The sequence below is a fragment of the Scardinius erythrophthalmus genome, assembly GCF_964197995.2.
Source record: "Scardinius erythrophthalmus genome assembly, chromosome: 10".
Classification (NCBI taxonomy): Eukaryota; Metazoa; Chordata; class Actinopteri; order Cypriniformes; family Leuciscidae; genus Scardinius; species Scardinius erythrophthalmus.
In genome coordinates, this window is record NC_138230.1 from 44,931,259 (window position 1) to 44,951,698 (window position 20,440).

The window sequence follows — 20,440 nt, forward strand, 5'->3', positions numbered from 1 at the left end:
ATCCAATAAAACTGTATAGGCAACTCTAGTGTACACTGAATAAAAAATTAGATAAACTGATGACAATGTTCAAATCAAAAACCGGATGTGCTATGTGATATATACGGATGGGACATGTTCCCACCACTTTTTAAAACATTTGCGACATGAATGTACCAATTCTACAAATAAATAAAACATCTTCAGATAACTGGCAGAGCATTCATTTCGTTCGTTTTTTAAAAAAGATACTAGCGCTGAAATGTGTGTTTTTTTAAATCAAGTGATCAAAGTGGCGCAGACACAGTGTTTTCTCATGTGGCTCGCGCACACACCACATTGTCTTCACTCGACGCGTGCTTCAATCTGTTGCGTTGCGGACTCTCTATTCGTTCTGTTGAAATACCAAAACATAATGCATACGTTTGCGTGTTCCTGCTTGATATACAACCACTGATGAAAATAATCGTTTTGATGAGAGAAAAAACTATACGAGTAAAAAATCCTAAGGGTGGATTCGAACTCAGACCCTCTGACGCGGCTGGCGAAAGCTCTACCACTGCGTTAAGATACACGTCGGTTGTGTAGGGTGATCTATGTATTGGCACTGAACACCTTTGTATTAGGCTACATCTCATTAGACGACAAATTAAACCCCATCGGACATCGTTATGTTATTGGCGTCCATGTTCATTGAATTTTGAAATCAGATAGAGCCGGCCAGAGCGCTGCATAATAAGTAGCCACGCCGGCTTATTCCGTATGGAAATACACACCGACAATGACACGCCCCTACTGCGTGCTAGAATCTCCGAAAAACAAGCCGATTTCAAACTCAAAATGTACGCTTTTAAATATACCAATACTGCTATCTCAAACATGAAGAGGCTTCTTCGTGATCTCAACTAACAGATTCTGCAAAAAAAAAGAAAATCACCAATTTTAAAACAAAAAAACGATTCTTTCTCATTTTGCTCGAAAGTTGTGCTGCCGACTTGTGTCCCTGGTTTCCGTGACGGGTCACATTTGTCAGAACAAGACATTTAAAACACTGCAAATTGAATCAAATCTTAAAATTGTTAACAAATCATGCTTGAGTTGGAATAACATGAATATATTTTTGTTGACAGCTGAAACTGCACAGTCGATTTCCCAGCATGCTCCGTATGGGATTGGGATGCTAAACTCAAAACATCCTCCATTACATTAAAGTCTGTCAGTATATTATGATCTTACAATGCAAATTAACTTACAAAACATTTTGTTAGTGTAAAGTTCTTTCAACATGTACATATTAACAGGATTTGAGTTATATTCAGGGACAGTTCAGTACCATTTACTGATCATTGTAATAATTGTTATGCTAACATTTCAATTTTATAATAATAATATCATTATTTATGTTCTTAAGAATAAGAATAAGAAGTTTTATTTATATAGCGCCTTTCCATAGCTCAAGGTTGCTTTACATTAATGTACATTAAAATACAATTAAACACCCACACATACATTACAGTCACATAGGATACATATAGTCATATTATCCAAAATGCATGTTATATAGTTTAACTGGGTCTTGAAAGTAGCCACAGATGAGGTATTACGTAGTGTAAGAGGTAGCGAATTCATAATTGAGGAGCATTAACACTAAATGACCTTTCACCTACAGTAGACAGCCGGAAACGAGGGATGGACAATAAACCAAGTTCAGCTGATCTAAGGGACCGGGCAGGGCGGTAAGGGTAGAGTAGGTCAGACAGATATTGGGGAGAAAGACCATTTAATGCTTTGAACGTTAGAAGCAATATCTTAAAGTGGATACGTGATGCCACAGGTAGCCAGTGAAGGTCATGAAGCAGAGGAATAATGTGAGCAGAACGCCTAGGGAGGTGATTATATCACAACACTTCTCCTGGCATACAAGAAAAAAATATTCAAATATTGTGTAGTTTTGTCATGTCTATAAGAAAAGGATGTGTGCTCAATGTAAACAGTACTCTTTTATTTCTGCAGTTCTGGTTGTGTCTGCTTTCTCATTCAATAAGGAAGAAATGTAGCGCTCAGTAAACACAACATCAGCACAATGTAAGCCTTTCAAGACTTTGGACATGCAAATGAATCTGTCAGTAACGGCAGATATAAGGGATTTTGAAAAGGCTGTTTCAAGCAGTGTCATTTTTTTACCATTGTTTTTTTTTATTATTATTATTATTATTGACTTTAAGTGTGGAAAAGTTTTTGTTAATGCTTATAGGTTTGGGATTGCCTGAAAAAAAAAATGCCTGACTTCACTGTATCCTGCAAAGTCTCCTCCTTTCTGGTGTTATAGAAATGGCCATTAGTGCTCTCTCTCTCTCTCCACTTCAATGTCCCCCTTTGCTGCTCCTCCACATTTTTACGTTTTACAGCCCTCACTTCATCGTACCCAAGAAAGGCAGTGGGTTACGACTGTTCTTGGATCTGCAGGTCTTGAATCAGGTCTTTCAAAAGCTTCAGTTTAAGATACTAAAGCGGAACACTTCCCATAAATCCTGATGTACTCGTCTATGCTAATATTATTCTCTCTGTTTATCCCGAGGTTTACCGCAGTCCGCCGGATCCACATCGAAGGACCTGCACCTGGACACACTCACACACACTCACACACACTCCAGATCTGATGAAGGGCCTGTGCCTGGACACACTCACACTCAAGATCTGATGAAGGATCTGAACCTGGACACACACACACACACACTCCAGATCTGATGAAGGACCTGCGCCTGTACACACTCACACACTCCAGATCTGATGAAGGACCTGCACCTGTACACACTCACACACTCCAGATCTGATGAAGGACCTGCACCTGGACACGACAACAACACAGTCCTGAAGTGTCCACTAGTCTCTCCCCTGTGAAGGCCTCCTTCCCTTTACCTCTGTACAGACAAAACATTGTCAAATAATTCCATTCACATGGATACGCAGAAGTGATAAAATTCTCTATTATACATTTAAGTTTAAGTAATTTGTTGAGGTAATTTTGTAAAGAAAGACTACACGCCTATGCACATATATATTCAAACGTGCATACCTATAGACTTAACACGTAATACACATGTGCGGTGTAGTAACCTTGCGGGAATGGTTTAAATTATGCGCAATCCTCATTCCCGCACCGAAATTCAAGCCCTGAAATGGCAGCAGGATGTGTAACTAGCATATGGCGCAGCGTTTCTGTGTAGGTGATGACAACTATCTTGACAGCAGCAATCAAAGCATCGCTAATTACAGTAGACCTTAATTTGAGATAGTAAATTTGTTCCTAATCAAAGGGAACACTCAACCACAGAACAGCTGGGTGAGTGTATTGGCTTATTGGATACAGTAAATGAAGACTGTCAACTTCTTTTCAATAGGCTACTATTTCACCCAAAACACTCCCACTCTCTGCTGTATATTCATAACCAATTATTTCAAAACCAACAACCAAGCCACATAAACAAGGCCATTGGCACTGGTCTACTGTACATTGCAGACATGTCTCTTTACGCACATAACTTTTCATCTTTTTGCACAATCTTGAAAAAAAAGTACTATTGTTGAAATTCTCAGAACAAGCTAACTTCAACACACCCTTATTTACTACCTGCTAACGTTAGTGAACCGCACCCGAGCAAGCACACTTCGCAGTTCCTCCGGAAATGCATTCTAGTTGATTTTGTGCCTTTTTTACTCTTTATGACAGAAAATTAGAAGCTAATATTGGATGACTTGGCTGTTGTGTTGTTGATTCTGGGATAGAAAGGGTGGAAATCCTCGTCCTCTCCATGGTTTTCTTTTTCCTTCTTTTTTTGTAAAATGTTCTTTTACAACTGTTCACCTGCTCTAAATTCTTAACTTTGTTACCAGCTCCTCAACCCTAAATAGGTAGCGATGTAACACTATACCTCCTCCTCATTGTAAATATCCAAATGAATCTTTTTTTTATCCAGAAACACACAATACAACATAATACAAGCTGTAGTAATTTATTGGTGTAGAAAGAGAGATAACCATTTCAAGATCAAACCATTTCAAACCTTTTCTGAATGTGCACAGAAACTTATTTTAAGGATAAAAGGTGCATAGGTAAATAAAAAAAAAAAAAAAAAATAAAAAAAAAAAAAACCAAGTGCAATATTAGTATTGCGCAGAAAAAAAAAAAAAAAAAGTAGTTTGATATTTTGCTTGTAGGATCCCACTTCACTTAATCTGCCAATGAAATCAGAAAAGAACAATTATTAAGGCAACGTACACAGTATACATAGTACAAATGTCTACACACCATCTCTCTCCTTTTATTGCTCACCTGCAAACACCTCAACCTCACACAGAGTGAGATATTCACTGCGCCCAGGAATAAAAATGTTCACATATCACCCCTTAATAGGCTTGAACTGAAATGTTTGTCTCTCCAAGTGGAATGGACACAACAGTCACAGCCCTGTGAAGACAGTAACATAAGCATAGGATTTATTCAAAGCAATTTTATCTTTACTAACTTTCCAACCATTTGTGTAAGTATTAAGAGAGAGACAATACTTACAGCTCATTATTGTTGCCATTATTTCCCAGGCTGTTGCCGATACGGATCTGAGCTCCATTTATCCTCTCTGGACAACAATCTCCACGATTAGTGATGCTAACCCTGGTTACCTTGTAGACTACCCCCAAGTCAACTCTCCACCAGGGGTTCCTGTCCCCATTAGTGTGACTGCATGACCCCAGACTGTAAATTGAATCCCTGTTGCCATCGACAGCCCTTTGAGCTCCTGCTCCCTCGAATGTGGAAGACTGGCCAGCTGTGGCTCCAAGAGCAAGATTCCCTGTATAACATAAAATACGGTAATAAAGAACTTTTTTTATTTTAGTAAAAACTTGTGCTTAACTTTAATCCCAATATAATCAGCAAAATAAAGCTAAATTATGTAATCCAAATGATTATTACACGGCTTTCTGGAATACTTGATTCTGATTGGTCTGATATTTCCAGATAATGACGTCATCAACAGTAACGCTGGATAACACACAGCTCATCCGGGTTTCTGGAGCCATATCACACTGTGGACCCGCTCGCTCTCGTTTCACACAAACACAACTGGTGCCAGTTGAGTCTCTGTTATAGCTATTAATTGTGTTCAAATGTTAAGATTGCATTGAATTATTTTTAGTATTAAGAGTACAATAGTGTTTGTCTTCTTGCCAGAATGATTGCTTTACACTGTAATGGATTCTAAAATAATAAACAGGCAATAATTTAAAACTGTTTCATCAAGTCAATATGTCCATGTAATTATTTATTTAGTGTACATGACTGTACATTATCCCTTAAATGTTTGTCTTGTTTGAACTTGTCCGTTTGTCTTACTAGAAATATTTTTCTTCATTGAAGCTTTGCATTTATTACAAATGTGCTAATATAATATTTCAACTCAAATTAATAGTTTGTCAAATTATTTATGGTTAGTAGCCATGTAATAAGAGGGTCCTGATCACACTTTCAGGATTTACTTTGTGATAACTGTGTTGGTGTAAATTATCATCCCTTATTGGTTATCAAATGTTCAGTAAGAATCTGATATCTAAGAATATATTCAGAAAGAATATTATGTTATATTATGTGTTACTGACAACATTCAAAGAAATGAAGAACACTCACCTGGAACACCAGTGTACGTTGATGTGTCTGTTAATGAAATAAAAACAGTTATACACACATTAATAAGAACATAATTAAATTATATCAGTCTTCTCTCTGTCCCTTACCTGCAAACACCTCGACCTCACACAGTGTGAGATATTCACTGCGCCCAGGTATAATAACGTTGACAAATCGCCCCTTAATAGGCTTAAACTCAAATGTTTTTGTGACTCCAGCTGGGATGGACTCAATACTTGCAGCCCTGTGAAGACACACAGAGAAATAGAGAGGGGCGAATCAAAACTGCATGAAACATGTTAAATATTAGGGCTGCACAATTAATCGCACTGAAGCCGCACACTATTTGGCAAAGGCTGCGATTATTTTATGCCCAGTTTGTCAGTGCAGCAGCTGATCAGTAGTAAATGCTCGCTCTGAACACCAGAGGGATTTATTCAAAGTAATGTTATCCTATTTAGTAATTTTCTAACTATTTGTGTAAGTATTAAGAGAGAGGCAATACTTACAGCTCATTATTGTTGCCATTATTTTCCAGGCTGTTGCCAATACGGATCTGAGCTCCATTGATCCTCTCTGGAACAGCGTCTCCACGATTAGTGATGCTAACCCTGGTTACCTTGTAGACTACCCCCAAGTCAACTCTCCACCAGGGGTTCCTGTCCCCATTAGTGTGACTGCATGACCCCAAATTGAATCCCTGTTGCCATCGACAGCCCTTTGAGCTCCTGCTCCCTCGAATGTGGAAGACTGGACAGCTGTGGCTCCAAGAGCAAGATTCCCTGTATAACAAAATAATAAACTTTTTTTTTTTTTTACTTTAACCCTCTGGGGTCTGGGGTGTTTTTGGGGCCCTTGAGATGTTCTGACATGCCCTGACATTTGTGCTTTTTTCAGTTGCTTATAAACATATTAATGGCAAAGGTGTAAATTCACTCTATATAGCACAAACAGGACTTCCATAATATGTGAGCCACATGTACGTACATGTTTTCATTTGAGAGAATAATGTTTATGCATGGTTATCGAAAAAACTAAAAATTAAAATTTCTGAAATAAGGCCACAAAACACATACTAAATATGTGGCAATAAGACTTGACTAATGGATGTCGTCGCCTAGTGTTTTTTCTTCAAAATAATATGAAAATCATCCTGCCTAATCATTCACATAAAACGATACATTGATTTTAGTTTTGTGAAACACTTAGTTTGGAAAGCCAATATGCGGATGGGGCGTAATCGCTCCAACAGCATCATGCATATTTAGTAGTTCACACCTGGTGAGACTACGTCCCTGCATACTTAATGAGCCATTCATTCAGGTGTGTCACCTATAGCTAACTTAAATATACAAGCTTCATAAAAATTATCATTCTAGGAGAAAATTTCAGATGGCATTTAGAGGCTTTTGCGTCTGAACTCTTCATATATACACACACACATATACATATATATACATATATATGCATGCACATACATACTTTATAATCCTTTCAAAACTAAAGTATACATTTTATCATACGTATTTCAAAGTAAAGGATTCAGTTGATGACTATTTTTGACAAAACACATACAGTATATTCCTTATCTCAGTATAGCAATAGAGTTTGCTAAAAGCTATTCATTCAATACAGCAGTATTTGAAAATCGATCATATTTTGTAAAATTACATTTATATTTGCATTTGTCAAAACCTAGACACTTAAACATCAAAAGGACATTTATTAATATGTATTTGTGTCAAAATGACAAATAAATAGATTTTCCTATTCAATTTTGCATGGAAACGCTTCCAAAACGCTTGCGTCGCGTGAAAAATAGGCGTCGGTTCTGGTTTCTAGAATGCACGCGTTTTCCACACGGCTCGTGCCGCGCCTGAGACGCGCGTCTCACACAGGCAGTGTGCAAACTCTAAACTGTTAACATGGGAGCCGAAATAAAAACGGACACGCCACGCAGCTGAGACGCTTACGCCACGCATCCAGTGTTTCACTGGCCTTATCCAGCGGATGTGGGCGTTTCACAGGTTTGTTTGGATCGCCTCACATTTGCGTTTGAATAGCGCGCGCTCTCCGTAGGCGGAGTCACATTAAAACTTAATTAGCTGAGATGAGAACGACTGACATCTCTCTCTTTACATACATATTATATAAACTGTGAATATTTGTTTTTTATAAAAATTACTTCATTTAAAAGTAGAGAATTCAAGCTTCATGCCTGTGTGTCTGTATGCCTGTTTGACTGAGTATTCGCTGAGTTAGTTCATTTTCGGACGCGTTTCAGAATTGACTTCACTGACGGAGAGTAGGCAGAACTCGCATCATGTTTATTTTTCTTTATTTGGCGAAAAGCATAACACTTTGTTTTTATTATGAGCATACACAAAAAAAATTACACACTAAACATGATCGATTGATGTATAACAAGCATATAAGATAAAAATTATTTTTTTATTATTTTTTTGCACTCATACGGGAAAAAACGAGCGACCCTAGGGGGTTAATGTGCTAAAGTATAATCCCAATATAATGGGCAAAATAAAGCTAAACGCTCTCACCACATTCCCAGGTCTGATATTCCCAGATAATGACTGTCATCAACAGTAACGCTGGATAACACACGGCTCATCCGGGTTTCTGGAGCCGGCCTTTCTTTAACGTTTCTTGTATCACACTGTGGACCCGCTCTCTCGTTTCACACAAACACAACTGGTGCCAGTTGAGTCTGTCTTGTTTGCATGACATGTGGACTCAATAAATACTTCTGAGACAAATAAGCAAGCTGACATTCAGGACAACCTACAGTAGCCTATACAGAGCCGGATTAACGCAAAGGCAAACTAGGCACGTGCCTAGGGCCCGATTGGCGGGATGGGGCCCAGACAGAGAAAAAAAAAAAAAAAAAAAAAAAGTACAAATGTCCTATCTACAATTTATTTCAATATTTATTAATTAACTAAAAATAGTGACGATGTTTATCTTAATCATAGACTGTTACATTACTGCAGTTAAACCAATTAATGTGTCCGTTAGCGGGTGCCGGCTTCTGAAAGTATGTGTAACGAACGCATCCATCAGGTGCGCGAGGCAAAAGCCTAATAAGCAAACAAAGAAGCACAGCTCATAATGCAGGTGTGTGAGTTGTCGTCATCTATTTTGGAGTGATTGCAATGTATTCTAAATATAAACTTGTACTGTAGATCAGCGTCATTTCTGGAAAAATCATTCACCGCTTTATTACGAGTTTAAAAGAGCGCGAGCGTCATTAACGTGCCCAGACGCGACGCTTTGAATTTGCGCGTACAATGAATAACATCGCGTCGGGAGCTGACTAGTAAAAAAGCTATAAAATTAAAAGACAAGACGTCTGTATTCTAAGTTAAAAAGCCAATACACTACAACATTTTTAAATGTTTCAAATAGTCTAAAGGATCTCATATCTATGGGTCTATCTTCTAAATTCTGCTGATGATTAGATTCCTGACATTACGCCAATAATATCACTTTATATATTTTTTTCTGCTCAGTAGCGATCGTGTCTTTCTCTTCCACTTGATTTGTGTATAGCATATTTAAGGTGGCAATGCAATATAAAAGCACTTATGCTCATCTACTGAAGTGTGATTCTGGAACTGTGAATAAATTGAATAAAACAGCAAAAAAACAACAACAACAATAACATCTTCATTAAACAAAAAAGAGATTATCTTAGATAAAGTTTGATTAATATGTACATAGAGTACCGGTAAAAGTCTGGACCCATTACTATTTTTAATGTTTTTGAAAGAAGTTTATTATTATGCTCTACAAGCCAGCATTTATTTGATAAAAAAAACAGAAAAAAAAACAGGAATATTCAGCAAGGATGTGTTAAATATATAAAAAGTGATAGTGAAGACTTTTTTAAAACAACTTTTTAATAATCAAAAATCCTGAAAAAAAGTATCACAGGTTATAAAATAAATATTAAGCACCATTTCTAACATTTGATAATAAATCAGAATGATCACGTGGCACTAAATTCAGCTTTGCATCACAGAAATATAAAGTATAGTAAAATAGAAAACCATTATTTTAAATTTTAATAATATTTCACTATATTATTTTTCTGTATTTTTGATCAAATAAATCCAGGCTTGATGAGCATAAGAGACTTCTTTCAAAAACATTAAAAATAGTAATGTGTCCAAACTTATGTACTGTGTAAGTAAAAATATACTGATTTTAAAATTAAATGTTGTATAAATAAAAAGGTTAGGAATCATATTTGTTTCAAGTGTTTTTTTATTGGGGGTGGGGGGCCTCCAACATGAGTTTTGCCTAGGGCCTCCTAATGTCTAGAACCGGCTCTGCTTGTACTGTAGATCAGCGTCATTTCTGGAAAAATCATTCACCGCTTTATTACGAGTTTAAAAGAGCGCGAGCGTCATTAACGTGCCCAGACGCGACGCTTTGAATTTGCGCGTACAATGAATAACATCGCGTCGGGAGCTGACTAGTAAAAAAGCTATAAAATTAAAAGACAAGACGTCTGTATTCTAAGTTAAAAAGCCAATACACTACAACATTTTTAAATGTTTCAAATAGTCTAAAGGATCTCATATCTAGGGTCTATCTTCTAAATTCTGCTGATGATTAGATTCCTGACATTACGCCAATAATATCACTTTATATATTTTTTTCTGCTCAGTAGCGATCGTGTCTTTCTCTTCCACTTGATTTGTGTATAGCATATTTAAGGTGGCAATGCAATATAAAAGCACTTATGCTCATCTACTGAAGTGTGATTCTGGAACTGTGAATAAATTGAATAAAACAGCAAAAAAACAACAACAACAATAACATCTTCATTAAACAAAAAAGAGATTATCTTAGATAAAGTTTGATTAATATGTACATAGAGTACCGGTAAAAGTCTGGACCCATTACTATTTTTAATGTTTTTGAAAGAAGTTTATTATTATGCTCTACAAGCCAGCATTTATTTGATAAAAAAAACAGAAAAAAAAACAGGAATATTCAGCAAGGATGTGTTAAATATATAAAAAGTGATAGTGAAGACTTTTTTAAAACAACTTTTTAATAATCAAAAATCCTGAAAAAAAGTATCACAGGTTATAAAATAAATATTAAGCACCATTTCTAACATTTGATAATAAATCAGAATGATCACGTGGCACTAAATTCAGCTTTGCATCACAGAAATATAAAGTATAGTAAAATAGAAAACCATTATTTTAAATTTTAATAATATTTCACTATATTATTTTTCTGTATTTTTGATCAAATAAATCCAGGCTTGATGAGCATAAGAGACTTCTTTCAAAAACATTAAAAATAGTAATGTGTCCAAACTTATGTACTGTGTAAGTAAAAATATACTGATTTTAAAATTAAATGTTGTATAAATAAAAAGGTTAGGAATCATATTTGTTTCAAGTGTTTTTTTATTGGGGGTGGGGGGCCTCCAACATGAGTTTTGCCTAGGGCCTCCTAATGTCTAGAACCGGCTCTGCTTGTACTGTAGATCAGCGTCATTTCTGGAAAAATCATTCACCGCTTTATTACGAGTTTAAAAGAGCGCGAGCGTCATTAACGTGCCCAGACGCGACGCTTTGAATTTGCGCGTACAATGAATAACATCGCGTCGGGAGCTGACTAGTAAAAAAGCTATAAAATTAAAAGACAAGACGTCTGTATTCTAAGTTAAAAAGCCAATACACTACAACATTTTTAAATGTTTCAAATAGTCTAAAGGATCTCATATCTATGGGTCTATCTTCTAAATTCTGCTGATGATTAGATTCCTGACATTACGCCAATAATATCACTTTATATATTTTTTTCTGCTCAGTAGCGATCGTGTCTTTCTCTTCCACTTGATTTGTGTATAGCATATTTAAGGTGGCAATGCAATATAAAAGCACTTATGCTCATCTACTGAAGTGTGATTCTGGAACTGTGAATAAATTGAATAAAACAGCAAAAAAACAACAACAACAATAACATCTTCATTAAACAAAAAAGAGATTATCTTAGATAAAGTTTGATTAATATGTACATAGAGTACCGGTAAAAGTCTGGACCCATTACTATTTTTAATGTTTTTGAAAGAAGTTTATTATTATGCTCTACAAGCCAGCATTTATTTGATAAAAAAAACAGAAAAAAAAACAGGAATATTCAGCAAGGATGTGTTAAATATATAAAAAGTGATAGTGAAGACTTTTTTAAAACAACTTTTTAATAATCAAAAATCCTGAAAAAAAGTATCACAGGTTATAAAATAAATATTAAGCACCATTTCTAACATTTGATAATAAATCAGAATGATCACGTGGCACTAAATTCAGCTTTGCATCACAGAAATATAAAGTATAGTAAAATAGAAAACCATTATTTTAAATTTTAATAATATTTCACTATATTATTTTTCTGTATTTTTGATCAAATAAATCCAGGCTTGATGAGCATAAGAGACTTCTTTCAAAAACATTAAAAATAGTAATGTGTCCAAACTTATGTACTGTGTAAGTAAAAATATACTGATTTTAAAATTAAATGTTGTATAAATAAAAAGGTTAGGAATCATATTTGTTTCAAGTGTTTTTTTATTGGGGGTGGGGGGCCTCCAACATGAGTTTTGCCTAGGGCCTCCTAATGTCTAGAACCGGCTCTGCTTGTACTGTAGATCAGCGTCATTTCTGGAAAAATCATTCACCGCTTTATTACGAGTTTAAAAGAGCGCGAGCGTCATTAACGTGCCCAGACGCGACGCTTTGAATTTGCGCGTACAATGAATAACATCGCGTCGGGAGCTGACTAGTAAAAAAGCTATAAAATTAAAAGACAAGACGTCTGTATTCTAAGTTAAAAAGCCAATACACTACAACATTTTTAAATGTTTCAAATAGTCTAAAGGATCTCATATCTATGGGTCTATCTTCTAAATTCTGCTGATGATTAGATTCCTGACATTACGCCAATAATATCACTTTATATATTTTTTTCTGCTCAGTAGCGATCGTGTCTTTCTCTTCCACTTGATTTGTGTATAGCATATTTAAGGTGGCAATGCAATATAAAAGCACTTATGCTCATCTACTGAAGTGTGATTCTGGAACTGTGAATAAATTGAATAAAACAGCAAAAAAACAACAACAACAATAACATCTTCATTAAACAAAAAAGAGATTATCTTAGATAAAGTTTGATTAATATGTACATAGAGTACCGGTAAAAGTCTGGACCCATTACTATTTTTAATGTTTTTGAAAGAAGTTTATTATTATGCTCTACAAGCCAGCATTTATTTGATAAAAAAAACAGAAAAAAAAACAGGAATATTCAGCAAGGATGTGTTAAATATATAAAAAGTGATAGTGAAGACTTTTTTAAAACAACTTTTTAATAATCAAAAATCCTGAAAAAAAGTATCACAGGTTATAAAATAAATATTAAGCACCATTTCTAACATTTGATAATAAATCAGAATGATCACGTGGCACTAAATTCAGCTTTGCATCACAGAAATATAAAGTATAGTAAAATAGAAAACCATTATTTTAAATTTTAATAATATTTCACTATATTATTTTTCTGTATTTTTGATCAAATAAATCCAGGCTTGATGAGCATAAGAGACTTCTTTCAAAAACATTAAAAATAGTAATGTGTCCAAACTTATGTACTGTGTAAGTAAAAATATACTGATTTTAAAATTAAATGTTGTATAAATAAAAAGGTTAGGAATCATATTTGTTTCAAGTGTTTTTTTATTGGGGGTGGGGGGCCTCCAACATGAGTTTTGCCTAGGGCCTCCTAATGTCTAGAACCGGCTCTGAGCCTATATATTTTATTTAAAAAAAAAAAAATACAAATATCATTTACATCTTTTAGTTTGTCAAGAGTTTTAAAGCGTCGTTTTTGAAGTGCGCATGTGTGAACGAGTCTGTAATTGAATCTGGAAATAAAGCAAAATAACTGAGAAAAATAAGAGATAGTCCTCAGATGCCACGTCCATAATTTATAGCAAAACATCTAGCATTAATTCGATCTCAAACAGATTCATTAAAAGTAGTTATTACTCCACCACCTGCATGACATCTTTAACCAACGTGGTTGAACGACCAATTTACGACAGTATGGTTTCGGGAAACAGACGTGACTAGCTAGTTCATTTCTTCAACAATGCATCGTACTATAGTAGTGAAGCAGCGAGTGCTTTAGTGACGGGAAACACAGTCCTGATAATAAAATATTAACAGTTACACACATTATTAAATACAAAAACAAATGATATCAGAGTCTTCATAAATAAATCACTGATTTTTAATAACCATATTTCAGCCTATAATTTTAATAAATTAATCTGATTAATATGTAATGATACACAATGGTTACAGATTTTCAAATCCAGGCATTTTTACATGTATTATTCTAAACGTACCTGTGGAATCAGCGACACACATCCCAGTAAAAAGTGTTAGAAACAAAACCACACACATGTCCATCCTGATATAAGACACAACAACACATCTCATATCAGCATATGAAGGAATCATTTTCGATTTCTCATCCTCATTTAAACAAAGAAACATATAAACATATATATTGGTATTGTAATGATAAAATGGTATATGCTCGGAGAGGATGGCATGGCAGCCAAACTAGCTACAACATAATGAATGGCTGGTATTCATGTTACAGAACACGCTCACAAAACCACACAGGCAAAAAGCTCTTTAACATTTATATGTCTACATGTTAAAAATGTATTTTCATAATACTACTATTAATAACATTAGTAAATAAGGAATAACTCAATGTAGTTTTGTATGACTGTTCATTAGTTACTTAGTTATTTTTCTTGAACCTTAATTAGTAGATAATTAATAGCAGTTCTTGAGGAGGTATGACAGAATTCATTAGTTTTTTTAAATGATACTTAACACAATCACAATGGCAAATTACATTTGAATAGATTGTTTTTGCTGCTTCCATAGACATCATTGTGTATTTTACAAAATACAAATGTATTGTTTTACTAGTAGCCTACATGTGTATTTAAATGTCTGAAACATAAAATAAACATCAAGTAGTTAAAAACACTGCATTTTAGTTGTGATAGCCTCCCTAGAAGCAAACGAGTTATAAGGTAAATTATTATCACCTGGTAATTGCATGATGTAAATCACTTTGTCATATTGGTTATCGTGTTGTTTTATTTACAGTGTTCTCTTACGAGAGGTCTCTCATACTGCGTAAGTATCTTACGCTAGGGGAAAACCTTTTCCACAAGATATTGAAGCCAAAAAATTATCCTACAACTTTGTATTAATTGGTGGCTCTTGATATAAGATGTTTAATGTGATCAGCATCGTAAAAAGAATAAGGTGTACTACGTTTTATTTTCTAGATCAATGCAACATTTTTGAACTGGTGGTGGCGCTATAGAGTTTGTCCTGGACACGCCAAAGTTTGTCAAATTACTTTGCTTTACCATCATTACAAGTGTGCCAAGTTTCATAATTGTCCTACGTATGGTTCATATGGCTGCAATTGACTCACATTAGGGAAAAAATAAGAAAACCAACGGATTTGAATTATAATGTTAGAGTGTAGAAACATTCAACTCACCTGGAATTCATCAATGTATCAACCTCACAGAAGACCTTCACAATTCAGCAGTTCTGCTTTTAAACAATATATTACCATCACTGAGTGAAAGAGTGGAAGAGTCAAAAGTTCCAATACAAACTGTTACTAACAATTAGTGATGAGAATCGTGTTCATTGCATCTGTCACGTGGCAAATGAACAAAAGACTAAAAGGAAGTTAAAGTAATTAGGGTCCCTATACATTATCTTTGACTGCATTATGATGATTTCTTAATTCAGAATATGATCAAGAGTGTACAGGTGGATGTGTTCAGAGAATTTGCTTGTTAAGAGGAACAGTTAACATTTAAAGCCCCTTAAATGAACAAAATGAATAATTCTGATGAACGAGATCAAACAAGAAAGTCAGTAAAACGACCCAAACTTCCAATCACTACTAACAATATGTGCAGACAGGCAGAAGATACACATACCTTAAATACAACAGAGATCAGACCAGGACTGACAGAACAGACAGAACTTAAATACAAACACAGATTACACTGATGAACAGAACACAGGTGAGACTAAACGACTAAACAGGTGATACAACTGAACTGATAATGACGGTAACCGTAGAAACAAAGGAGTGGCGGGAAAAGAACAAAGGCAAACAGGAGCCAATCAAAACTCAAACTGAAAGTCCAAACAAACGCTGACATTTATATAAACAACAAATAGCAATTGTTTATAAACAAGTGCTATATTTATTTGTTATCCAATATATTATTCATATGAGAAATATCATTCCCTGTCAAAACAGTTCAAACCAAAAATGTGCTATTAAACATAGATATGAATATTGACACGAACCAGCAGTCTGAAGAAGATCTAGTTGAATAATATTCTGCTCAGAAATTATGCTCTATTTATTGTTGAATTAAGGCCCTTCCAATCAAATAAATAAATTTTAAATATCTGTAAAATAAACTTAAAATGGATCCATTACAAAAGAGTCCCCATTTTATAAGCTGTAACCCTAACCTTCACATGTCCTCCTACAATATTAGTCTTGGTTAAACACAGACACGATCACATCATAATTGTCTAAATAATTCATAAATTAATAACCTTAATTACACACTTTTGTGATTTTCTCCATTAAATAGAAAGTCTTAATATATGCAAACAAAGTTAACTTCATCTTAAGAAACACACAAACATATTATTGCATTATTGCATCTGCAGGAAGTGTCCGTTACACATTCCCTGTGTGTTATATCAATATTTGTCGACAGTCGGACTTCTTGTCTAATGGATAGATTTTCACTATTGTACTTTCACTATTTTCTCGTCTTTTACCATATATTAACCTTAACACAACAACCTGACACAAACACTTGTGCTTTCTGTTTTTTGCACAATGATAAATTGCATTTTAAGTAATTACAAAAAAATCCAGAGCATTTTTTTACTGTATTGTGCATCTAAGCAAACGAGGTATACGGTAAATTATTATCACCTGGTAATTGTATGATGTAAATCACTTTATTGTCATATCGGTTAATGTGCTGGTTTTATTTACAGTGTTTTACTTGTGTGTGTAATCGTATTGAATGTGTTTGGAAACATCACTTCAAGATTTCTGACCATCATTTTAGTGGGATAGCAACAGAGAATATTCATCTGTCCCACACATAGAGCAATGCCTCAAGATGCAAGTACAATCTGGGCTGTCTTTTTCTCCCAACTCTTTGATAGGGAGATCTTGGCTTTCATCAGGGCCGTAGACAGGGATCTTGGGCTCAAAACGTTTGGTGTCTTACGCAGTACATAAGGATCTGACAATGCAGATGAACTGACAATCTCTAAACAAATATTTTTGTTAGTGTTGTTATTGCATGCACAATTTAAATTTGTATTCAGGTACGTTTCAACAGTATTTACTGTTCAATATAATAATGTGCTGCAATATCATTGAAATTTTACAAAAAGTACAACTGAAACACTTTTCCTGGCATACAAGACAGAAACATGATTAATATGTTGTTTTGTAGATTTCTCATTTCAGTATAAAAAGGGTGTGCTCAGTGTAAACAGTATTCATTTTAATTTTCTTTTGTTCAGTTAGGTACTTTTTGGTTGTGTTTACCATCTTGTTTAACAAGGAAGAATCATGTAGAGCTCAGTAAATATAACACAGTGTAAATAGGAACTAGATTCACTGAGTATTTACACTGTTTAAATAGCAATTGATAGTATTTACACCATGTAAACTGTTTTATGGTGCATATTTTGAAACACCTTTTACCTTATTTTGATTATTCTTAGATTAGGTATGTCAAATCTGTCCTAAATCATAAGCATCTAAATTTTCATACTTACAATCCATAGGTCAGAAGATTTCTCCGTGGTCTGTTCAACTCACTTTTGTAGAAATCAAGGACTTTTGGCAGGCGAGCTTCTCAGTTTCAATTAAATATAGTTTTATTATGTACAGGTTATCCCCTTATTATTTGTAAGTTTTTTGTTTTTTGTTTTTTTTTTACAGACAATTGGATCCTAATCCTTAAGGTCATCAGTACTAAAAATTCCCCTCATAATTTAGCAGTCTCTTACAGACAATTTATCTAATCCAAAGTCTTGAGGTGTCATGAATTCTGGGAATTCTTTTCGGACACGTCTATATAAAGCCTTTTGCCTCTTTGTTCTCCTTCTGACTTTTCTTCTTTATTGCATCATGTGCCTCGCCGCAACACATGCGACGGTAATGCTTGCATTTTTCTTCTTTCTCTAGCAAAGCTCTTTCTAATACATGTTTCTTCCTCTCTTTTCTACCAGCATACTTTTTAATAAATGCTTAAAACATTAAGTGTGGGAGGTTTTTCTTTATAAACCACTTTCTTAATAAATCGGTTACAATAACAATTGTGTTTTTTTTTTTAAACCACTTTCTTAATAATCAAGATACAAGTGTGGTTGCTTACAACACAGAAGTGTTCTACACACAAAACCGCATAAGTGTAACTGTAACAAATGAATCCTCTGGAGGCAAGATGGAGCGGACCCAAATGCAACTTTAATTATAATTAACAAAATCAAACATAAAGGCTGTGAACTGGTAACACAAAACAAGAACCTGGACATGGCATAAACACAACTAGAAACATTCAATACTAGACCAAGACACAGGGCAAACATGAGGGCTTAAATACACAAGACTAAGGACAAGACAAGGGACACCTGTGAATAATAAGACGATTAACCAATGACAAGACACATGGCAGGATCACATGACAAACAGGGAATCACATGACAAGGAATCACATGATAAGACGAGAACCAAGAACAAGAAACAAAACCCAGAATGTGACAGTAACAGGATAATTGCATATTTTTTCACAAGAAAAGATAGCAGTATTTTCTTTGCAATATGTGTAAATAGTAGTTAGATGTTATTTATACTTATAAACATTGGCAACATGGTGCTTAATTATATATATATTTTTTAAATAGTTTTTAGCAGTTTTGGACATACAAGGTTTCCACCCGACAGCAACGAATAGTTTTATGCAGTAGAATTTAGGCTGTCACAATCTCTATTCACCAGTCCTTCTTCTTATTCTTATGCAGTCCATCGATTTCGAAGATGACGTCACTTCTAGGATGCGTTTTTGGAGTGTTAAGGCAGCCGCTCCTGTCGGCCAATCCGGGAGCCACATGTCCTGCCGCAGTCGGGATTTTCAGGGTCGACTTGAGGTGGTCCTTGTAGCGACGCTTCTGACCCCCAGGACCTGCCGGGGTAGGCAGTGGGAGGGCATGCGGATAACATGTCCAACCCATCGCAGTTGCCGCCTAGCAAGGGTTGCCTCCATGCTGCTGGAGTTAGTGCGCTGTAGGATGTCCGTGTGGGGGATTTTGTCTTTCCATGTGACACCTAGTATGCACTGGAGACATCTGATGTGAAAGCCCTCGAGAAACCGAATATGCCTGCAGTAGGGAGTCCAAGCTTCTGCACCAAACAGCAGGGTGGAAACGCAGAATGCCTGGTAGACGGCCGCTTTGGTGAAGGTACGGAGATCTCTATTAACAAAGACTCGAAATCGGAGTCTACCAAAGGCAGAGGAGGCGAGGTTTACGCGTGCCTGAATCTCGTTGTTTATGAGGCAGGTGGGTGTTAGGATACATCCGAGGTAACAGAAATGCTGAACAATTGGTGGACCGATCCTTCCTGAAGCCGCACTGTGACTCAGGAAGGAACCTCTCTGTGATGTGCTTGGTAAGACGAAACAGCATGACCCTTGTTAATACTTCCCCTGCCACAGAAAGCAGGGATATGCCATGACTGTTTCCACAGATGAACTTGTCACCCTTTTTCTTGTGGATGGTAACAATGTGTGTCTTTCCAGCCTTGAGGAACAGTTTTTTGGTGAGCAGATACCAGCCTTTCTTTAGAGCCTCTGCAGGGATTCCATCAGGACCAGTACACTTATTGTCCTTGAGGCTTTGTATTGCTGCAGACTTCTGAGAACCTGGGAGGGTCATCAAGCTCATACACAGCTGGGAGCTTATCCCCCTTTCCTTATCAGTGCAAAAAAGAATCAAAATACTAATATAAATTTTTATGTTATATGCTTGTGTTATATATCAATCGATCCTGTTAAGTGTGTATTATTTTTGTGTATACTCACAATAAAAGCAAAGTGTTGTGCTTTTTGCCAAATAAAGAAAAATAAACACGAAGCGAGTTCTGCTTTCTGTGTCAGTGTAGTCAATTCTGAAACGCATCCGAAAATGAACCATAACTCAGCGAATACTCAGTCAATCAGTCACACAGGCACACAGGCATGAAGCTTGAATTCTCTTCTTTTAAATGAAGTATTGTAAGGACCACCCATTGGCCCAACAACGGAATCCAACGGCCTGGCGAAGGTTTAAAGCGTGTATGTCTTTTCAGCGCTCCAGTGAAGTTCACTTAATTTATTGGAATTTAGTTTTAGTATTACTTTAGCTCTACATTTACTCTGACTCCAATTTCAAATGATAATCAAATTTAGATCATATTTCTGATTAGAAAATAATCATAAATATTGATTATGAATTAATTTAGATCTTTGATTATCCCATACTTTCAATTATTCGTTCATTACGGACCTAGTGTCGCTTTGAGACGTCACGT

At 35.5% G+C, this 20,440-nt stretch overlaps 1 protein-coding gene across 2 annotated transcripts; it reads right to left on the minus strand.

Moving 5' to 3' along the window:
• Positions 1 to 3,977: 3,977 nt before the first annotated feature.
• Positions 3,978 to 15,779, minus strand: LOC308697027 (uncharacterized protein). 2 transcript variants are annotated; one of them, XM_081376063.1, is made up of 8 exons: positions 15,756 to 15,779; positions 15,302 to 15,354; positions 6,172 to 6,444; positions 5,770 to 5,906; positions 5,663 to 5,689; positions 4,550 to 4,829; positions 4,313 to 4,447; positions 3,978 to 4,215 (listed from the first exon to the last, which is right to left on the minus strand). In XM_081376063.1, exons 2-7 carry the CDS (start codon positions 15,310 to 15,312, stop codon positions 4,387 to 4,389), a joined length of 789 nt encoding a protein of 262 aa, XP_081232189.1. In that variant the 5' UTR covers positions 15,313 to 15,354; positions 15,756 to 15,779; the 3' UTR covers positions 3,978 to 4,215; positions 4,313 to 4,386. The 2 variants fall into 2 exon arrangements, with proteins under 2 accessions (XP_081232189.1, XP_081232190.1); XM_081376064.1 differs by having other exon boundaries at positions 15,302 to 15,357; positions 15,756 to 15,777.
• Between the last annotated feature and the right edge of the window lie 4,661 nt (positions 15,780 to 20,440).